The sequence below is a fragment of the Propithecus coquereli genome, unplaced genomic scaffold (assembly GCF_000956105.1).
Source record: "Propithecus coquereli isolate 6110/MARCELLA unplaced genomic scaffold, Pcoq_1.0 Scaffold172, whole genome shotgun sequence".
Taxonomy (NCBI): Eukaryota; Metazoa; Chordata; class Mammalia; order Primates; family Indriidae; genus Propithecus; species Propithecus coquereli.
In genome coordinates this window covers 2,611,522-2,620,588 of record NW_012141858.1, presented here as the reverse complement: position 1 = coordinate 2,620,588, position 9,067 = coordinate 2,611,522, and the positions used below count along the sequence as shown (strand labels likewise).

At 36.3% G+C, this 9,067-nt stretch overlaps 1 protein-coding gene across 1 annotated transcript in view; it reads right to left on the bottom strand.

Annotated features, from left to right (window-relative positions):
* Window positions 1-9,067, bottom strand: part of NUP107 (nucleoporin 107kDa) — a 48,616-nt gene that overhangs the window by 22,112 nt on the left and 17,437 nt on the right. Inside the window, 6 exon segments of the mRNA XM_012642016.1 lie at window positions 18-197; window positions 948-1,007; window positions 2,770-2,846; window positions 2,994-3,084; window positions 4,521-4,634; window positions 6,593-6,671. Of these exon segments, the coding sequence (XP_012497470.1) occupies window positions 18-197; window positions 948-1,007; window positions 2,770-2,846; window positions 2,994-3,084; window positions 4,521-4,634; window positions 6,593-6,671 (601 nt within the window).

Genomic DNA, 9,067 nt, shown 5'->3' with positions numbered 1-9,067 from the left:
AACATCAAAAAGCATGCTACCAAGCTCCATGACTAAAAGCAAAAAGCTCACTTCGATTCCATATATTCTCTAGGAAGTTCTTCAGTTTCATCCAGAGTTATTACTGATGTCTGAATCTCCTGTTCTACCAGACTGTCCACCATCACCCGGAAGTAGGCCCACACTGTGTCTTCCCAGGTGTCACAGACAGGAAGAAGCTTTTTCCCCATTCCGAAACAGACACACATAGATATATCCAACAAAAAGAAAGGAAAAGCAATTATATCCATTGATATGGGCTATAAAGTCACTTTATAATGATATAAAACACTGTGGATTTTAAAAAATGAGATCAAATAACCTTTTTCTCCCCCAAACTACATCTTCCAAGTTTGAACTACTAAGATTTTTTTCTATACTGAGTTCACAATAACATCAATTTTCCATGCTGATATAAGATGGTGTTTCAACTGATTATAGCATCCCTCAAAATAGCTGTAAAATGTAGGGAGTAGTGGGGATTGTTGAGAAACACACATGCATATGTAAGACAACCCAAGCAGTTACTGTGCCTTAGTGGCACTTTTTTCTGGGTATAGTTACGGCTATTACTACTCATCAGTAAATGCGTGTTGCAACTAAATTTACAATTCTTAGTTAGAAACTGAAGTCTGATTTCACTCATTAAAATATCATGCATGTACGCGATACATCAAATTAAGCTGATCACTATTCTGTTTCATGATTATCTCTATCATTGCTACTCTTAGAAAGTAGCTTAAGTTTATATGCTTTGTTATATGCAATTATTAGAATATTTTTTTTAAATGAAATAAGTGGCTACTTTTATCTAAATGCATTATTTTTTTGCCTTTTTTCTCAGCTAAGTATATTTCTCAGGCAAGAATACTTTATGTATCTAATTTTATCCCACAGAAAAAAATTAAATATTAAAATAGATTACATACCTGCTTAAGATTCCCACTTAAAGCTGCATAAATTGCTCTCTCGTATCTATTAAAAAGCTCCTAAAATACAATGAATATAAACAAATTTGAAATATTGTTTTTCTTAGAATGTTAATTTTCCTCATAATCTGGAATTTTTAAATCCTTTTTATTGACTTGATATTTTCTAAATTGTAGTGAAAGATCTAGTGGGGTAATAATAGGGAAGGACTTCAGTTTGATGAAATAATCAATGCTGAAATCTTCAGGAAAAAGTCAAACATTTAAATTTCAAATAGAGGGTGAAAGCAGATCTAACTCTAATGGATGCTTTGATTATTGATAATCCAAATTCATTCCAAGTAGAACCTATATAGGTGTTTTCTCCTAGAATGTTTCTAAACACCTAATACTCCTTGATACTGACTGAAGAACAACATCGAAATAAGGCACACATCAGTTTGCATCTAATTCCTAAGATTAGAATTAATCATACTCATCATATTACTTCATTTTACTTTTAGGATTCTATTAATGGCATTTCCAGTTTTCTTGTCATCCAAACAAGAGACCTGAGAGACTCAGTTACTACATAACTGAGTTATGCAGTTTCCACTCCCACCAATTATCCCATGACAGGCCCTTATTACTTAGTGTCTGAATAATTCTGACAGGCTCCTAATTACTTTCTCAGCCTTTATTCCATTCAATTTTGAGTCTATTTTCCACTGCCATGCTAATCTTCTTAGAACACCCTTCCATGTGCCCTCAAGATTCTACAACCCTTCTGACACCTGATTCTACAAGCAAACTTCAGGACTTTTTCAAGGTAAAATGTCCTATTTATTGCAGTATTTATGTATTTAACTGTTTGACAGATGTAGAACTGTGCTATAAATTTTATTAACTTTTAACTTTTTATGTATCACTAATGAAGTTGTTTTTTTTCTTTTTTGAGACAGGGTCTCACTGTGTCATCAAGGCCAGAGTGCAGTGGTAGTGATCACAGCTCACTGCAGCCTCCAAATCCTTGGCTCAAGTGATCATCCTGCTTCTTAGCCTTCCAAGTAGCTGTGACTACAGATGTGTGCTACCACACCTAATTTATTTATTTATTTATTTTTTGTAGAGATGGGGTCTCACTATGTTGCCCAGGCTCATCTTGAACTCCTGGGCTCAAGTGATCCTCCTTGCCTCAGCCTCTCAAAGTGCTAGGATTACAGGTATGAGCCTCTGTACCCTGGCATTAATGAAGTTTTTGAGTATTATTTTCTGAACTCCATTTTCCCATAAGCCCTGTTGGTTTTTTGTACAATTGTGCATGTCACAGTGATTTTTAGGAATGCATATGTCATGTCAGAACTGACTGTATTTCCTTTTACGAGCATTCTACTCCAACCTGGTAGACCTACCTTTCCTTGAGTTTCTCAACCTATGCATCCTATCTAGAATTCCTTCCTCTTGTTTTCAACAACTCAAATTTTAAAAAGTTCAATTCAATTCTCTCCCCGGGGAAGCCAGCTTTAAGCTTTAGCCCAGTGCTTTTTCTCTAAACTCATTTGGCACCTCCTTTACAATTCTGCTTTATATCAATGTTTAATTCTAGTAAGTGTCCGAATAATTCTGATAAGTAGTTAAACCTATTTATCAATTTCACTGGAAGTTCTTTGGAAACAAGAACTTTAGTCTTACACTACTCTGAATGTTTCACACCTCCCAGTAGGTCTTCAATTAATTAAATTGGAGTAAAAATCCATATCAGTGAAAGTATTCATAAAGTATTATGAATTATGAATTATGAAGTATTCATAAAGTATTATTCATAAAGTATTATGTATCTTACATCTTCTGCCATTCTCCAACAACTTATTTTCCAAATGCGTCTATATGGATTCCCTTCAACAGGTTCTAATTCTGTTCCTATAAAATGGTAAAAGAGATAAAATTTATAGTTTAAAATGAGACATTTCAATCATTTCTAAAAAGAAAAGCTATAGTTCACAAAGATTGGCATTTAGAGCTAAATGCCTTTATCTCCAATTGCCAGAATAAAATCTACTAACATACCTCCATTAACGTTAGGGTCATGATACAATTTCCAGCCTTCAAGTGTTGCAGCTCTCCAGGCTTGACCACAACGTTTACAGAGTCGTTGTGCCTTTGGAAACAAGAAAGAGCATAAATATTATATGATTCCACTTAATGAAATATGTAGTATGATTCCTCCTAAATGTCAAAGAGACAGTAAGGAGATTAGAGGTTACTAGGGGCAGAGGGAAGAGGGAAATGAGTTATTGCATAGTGGAGACACAGTTTCTGTTTGGATTGATAAAAAAGTTTTAGAAACAGATAAAGGGCCATAAGTAAATACAAAAAACTCACTATCTGTGATTATTTAAAGCTAGTGAGACCTTGAGAGTTTCTATTTTTCAAGCCTTCAGTAATATGATCATTATTTTTATTTTCTGTTTTTTTAAAATAAGTTCCTCTCGTTTACCACTGAAATTTCTAGTATCTCGCACATTACGAGGTAAAATTTACCTGGGACTTAAATATTTTCTGAATAAATGAATATGTGGTATCAACTTCTTTGCTTAATAAAAAAATAAGAATGACGCTTAATAACTCAAGTCTTACTACTGTAAGAAATTACTTAACATATGCTGATGGTTGATAACACAGAAAAACAAACAACGCTTTGAACTAACATACATCTGTCTAAAGAACACTACCATGAGTACTATAAAAGAGGTACAACATAACACCTGAACATTGAAACTCCTACACATCAGACTGCCTCACCTAAACAATCAACAAAGCCATCCAGTAAACTCATTAGACACTTAACATTCTACATATAAGATCTTAACTATCATACACATTTCATTTTTTAATTTTTTCTTTTTTAGAGATAGGGTCTCGCTCTGTTGCCCAGGCTGGGGTGCAGTGGTACAATCATAGCTCACTGAAGCCTTGAACTCCTGGGATCAAGCACTTCTCCTTCCTCAGCCTCCCAAGTAGGTAGGACCACAGGTGCACATGCTGCCATACCTGGCTAATTTTTTTTCTGTAGTGATGGGGTCTTGCTATGTTGCCCAGGCTAATCCCGAACTCATGGCCTCAAGTGATCCTCTCACTTCCACCTCCCAAAGTGCTGAGATTATAGATATCATGAGCCACTACACCCAGCCTCACACACATTTTAAAGAGGTAAGGTTGAAAGGAAGAAGTTTGAGAGTTACTATAGCCTTCAAGTACCTAAATAGTGTTACTTAAAACTAGCATTAGACTTACTCTGCACTCTTAAAAATTAGAGTTAGAAATAATGAGGATATGCCTAAAGTATGTACAAGAAGGCAAAGCTTGACTTGTTATAAAGAATTTTCTAATCAGAGTTGTACAAACTAGAGTACACTGCTTTCCAAAGCCATGTGTTCCTTATCACTGGAAATGTTCAAACAGGAAGTCAGATCTATAAATACTGTGAATGGAATTACTGTACTGAGGGAGCATACTAGGTAGCCGCAAATATCTCTTCCAACTCAAAGAGTCTATGACTTTTTGAAAGTGGATAAGCAGGATATACATGATTACCTCTTCTGTCATTCCAGCACGGATTAGAGTGAAAAGATATTTAAGTAATCTAACTTCATCTTCCCTATCCAGATCATCAAGGGGCATTTTCTGTCTTATGGGAGCATCAGGGTCCTGCAAGAAAAAAACAAAACAAAACAATAAATTGTTTGTTCTTTGTATCTACATACATTTCAAACATCATCAAAAGATGATAAACCTATCCCGAGTTTACATACTGAAATAGATTCATTTACCATTCAGTTAAGTAACAAATGGGAATGAAAGTGGCACAAGGTCAGAAGTGTTCCAAATAGCCACACAACTGTCTGCTCCCCACTTAAAACAGACCCCAGTTGCCCACAAAGGGGCATGCCTAGGTCAGGCAAGGCAGAAATACTACTAGCCTACCCCAGCCCAGGTGACACTAGAAGATCACTTGAGCTTCACCCTACCATAGTTACATGGCCAAGTTAAGTCTAAACAGGATTAGACCCAGATGGAGTACAAACATGAGGAAAACTGAAGAAATCTATTCTGTAACTAGAAAAGTACTTAGCTAGTACTTTCTGAGAACATATGGGAAGAGAACCTATTAAGATCCATTTGGGGATTAATAGCACATAAAACTGTGGTCCCCAACCCCCGGGCTGCAGACCGGTACCAGTCCGTGGCCTGTTAGGAACCGGACCACACAGCAGGAGGTGAGCTACGAGCAAGCAAAGCTTCATCTGTATTCATAGCTGCTCCCCATTGCTCCCATCACTGCATAACCTCCACCTCTTGTCAGATCAGCAGTGGCATTAGATTTTCATCAGAGCTTGAATCTTACTATAAACTGTACATGCAAGGGATCTAGGTTGTGTGCTCCTTATGACAATCTAATGCCTGATCATCTGAGGTGGAGCTGAGGCAGTGATACTAGCACTGGGGAGCAGCTGCAAATACAGATTATCATTAGCAGAGAGGTTTAACTGCACAATAAATGTAATGTGCTTCAATCATCTCGAAACCACTCCCCTCTATACTCCCCCCGACACCTTCCTGTCCGTGGAAAAACTGCCTTCCACGAAACCAGTCCCTGGTGCCAAAAAGATTGGGGACTGCTGATACACGACACGATATTCAATAAAAATAATTTTAAACATTTCTAATAAATAAGTAAAAAGCCCCTAAAATGGTTATTCCTACCTACCTTTCATGTGTTTTTAAATATTTAGGATAATATGTTGTCCTCACTTTAGCAGCAAATAGCTACACAATAAATTTCAAATGGAAAACACCTTTAATATGACTTAAGAAAGGAAATAATTCTTATTTCACGTTACTGAGTATATAATAATATGAATATCAATTCAGGAAATAGAATACATAATAGATCAATTGGCAACTTTCACAAATATTTTGCAGACACATCATTCAATTTTGGAACATGGTCTCTCTAGCAAAAGGAAATCATTTTCTAGTTGTTAAGACTAAATGATTTTCAGCTATTGCTAGCTACAAGGTAATTTAGCTACAATTTCAAGCTCTTCTAGCAGTTTCTAAACAATTTTCATCAAAAAACCACTTACCAAATGGAATTCTATACATTTTTTAAAATTGTTACTTACTTCTCTCACTTGTCATTATAAACATTCACATGCCCCCAGATGTCACAAAGATTTCTGAAATAATTCGGCTCCATTTCTTTTCAAATCCACTGTCATTCCTATTATTCATATCCTAGCCTCAAGCTAATTCACAAGGCTTTATTTCCCCCCCTGCTTTCTGTTAATATATAAAAGAGCTTTCATGGGTCACTACTTTATATAGTCAAACTTTGATATAAGACCAAAATCAATTTGTTTTTAATGTTGGCAAATTAGGTACACTTTCCATATTTCATTATTTACAATTCAAAGGCCCTGGATATGTCCCAATACATTCCATCAGATTCCAATGCAAGTTAGTTGTTTTAGAGTGAAGTGCTAGTGTGTGCAAACCTTCAGGAAAGTAAAACAAGGATCCAAAAGAAGAGAAATTCTTAGCATTAAAAAAAAAAAGTCACTTAGCACTGAAGACAACTTTCACTTCAAAGAATGCTTACTTACCAATTCGGTGACAAGAGGACGGGCACTTCCTATATAAGAAGCTAGCTGGCGTTGTTTTAAGGTATGCAGAGTATTTTCCCTGAAGAAAAATTAAATACCAAATTTTTTTAAAGTGGCAATTTTAATAGGCCTATTAAAAAAATTAAGCCAAGTAAGAAAAAGAGACAACAAACCCAGAAAAAACATGCAAAAATCTTTAACACAGAAGTGCATTTGGCCAGGTGTGGTGGCTCACGCCTATAACCCTAGCCGTCTTGGGAGGCCAAGGTGGAGGATTGCTTGAGGTCAGGAGTTTAAGACCAGCCTGAGCAACAATGTGACCCTGTCTCTACTAAAAATACAAAAAATTAACTGGACATGGTGGCATGTGCCTGTAGTACCAGCTACTCACACACTCACACATACACACACACAAAAGTGCAATGTAGCTCAGATGACTACTAATGATATTGAGCACTTTTTTATGTCCTTATTGGCCATGTACCTATTTGCTTTTGTAAGGTATCTGTTCAAATCTTTGCCTCCCCACCCCCACCTCTTTGCGGGGAACAGAGTCTCTCTCTGCTGCCTGGGCTAGAGAGCTGTGGCATCAGCCTAGCTCACAGCAACCTCAAACTCCTGGGCTCAAAGGATCCTTCTGCCTCAGCCTCCTGAGTAGCTGGGACTACAGGCACACACCATCAGGCCCAGCTAATTTTTTCTATTTTTAGTAGAGATGGGGTCTTGCTCTTGCTCAGGCTGGTCTTGAACTCCTGAGCTCAAGAAATTCTCCCGCCTTGGCCTCCCAGAGTGCTAGGATTACAGGCATGAGCCACCTCGCCTGGCCAAATCTTTGCCCTTTTTATGGGGTTATCTTTTTATGACTGAGTTATAGTTGTTTATGAACTACATGTACTATGTGTTTCTTCCTGTCTGCTGTTTATGATTAAGAAAAAATGGCTTGCCTCTATCCATTTTCTTAATAGCGTTCTTTATGACGTTTTTAATTTTGATAAAGTCAAATCAATTTTTTTCCTGATTATTGCTTTCTGTGAGCTAAGAAACATATGCCTATCCTCAAGTTGCAAAGAAATCTTCCCATGTTTTCCTCTAAGTTTTATAGTTTTTAGCCTTTACATTTAGGACTATGATCCATGTTTAATTAACTGTTGAACAGGGTGTGAGGGAGCTGTCAAGGTTAATCTTTTTTTCTTATAGATATCGTTTTCTGCGGTTTGTAGAAAAGACTTCCATTCCTCACTGGATTGCTCTGATGCCTTTATTGAAAATGAGATGGGTCTGTTTGTGGGTTCTCTGTTCTGTTCCATTGCTCAGCAAGAAAAGAAGACCAATTCATGAAAAATTTGCAAAAACCTTATCAGGTCATTTTAACTTGAAAAAATTTTGTTTCTCAAAATGAAAATTTCTCTTTCAGAAAAAAATCACTACTCAAGATTTTTAAGAAACACTGATGCACTATTTTCTAGTTAAGCAAAGACATAACTGATAAATAGACTGTGTACAAACATAGTATTACTGAATTCAAAGAAAATTTGAACTTTTTCAAGTCTTGAAACAAACTGTACCTTTAACCTAGGGGAGCTTTCTGGCTTTAAAGGCTTATTATAATTTAAAAGTATTAAAGGATGTAGGGAAAATAAAGTAAAAAAAAAAAAAACACAAGCAGCTATAAAACATGGCAGAAGTGTCTTCCTGATGATCAGATTATGATTAATAAAAAGCAGCAAGGTGATTGCTGAAAACATAAATTGGACCATATTATTTTATTCTCAAGGTTTCCCATCATATTTAGAATAAAGCCTAAAATCCTTACCTTGGCCTGCCTGTAAAAGTCTTTATAATCTGGCTCTCTCCAATCTCATTTTCTACCATTCTTTTCCTTGAAGTGCTCCCACTGGACTCCTTGTGCAAATACTTTACCTCCTCAGGGCCTTTATAGTTGGTGTTCCTGCTCAGGACACTTATCCCCCAGATTTTTGCATTACTTGCTTCCTTTATTTTTTAAAAGCCTCTTACTATCTGTTACTTCCTTAGAGAGGACTTCCCTGACCACCTCTTCTATTTAAAGTAGGACTCCCTTGTCCCTTCTATCCATTAACTCTGATTCATTTTTTCCCCAAAGTTCTTGACACCCAACAAGATACAGAGTTGTCCCTTGGTATCTGTGGGGGATTGGTTCCAGGATACCCCCTTATATACCAAAATCCTAGGATGTTCAAGCTCCTTATATATTAAATAAAATGTGGCAGTATTTGCATATAACCTACGCACATCCTCCCATATACTTTACATCATTCCAGGTTACTTATAATACCTAATACAATGTAAATGCTATGCAAATAATTATTATACTATATTTTTTTACTGTTGTACTGTTATTTTTTATAGGGTTTTGTTTGTTTGTTTGTTTTTTTATTTCAGCATATTATGGGGGTACAGATGTTTAGGTTACGTATGTTGCCCTTGCCTCCCTTT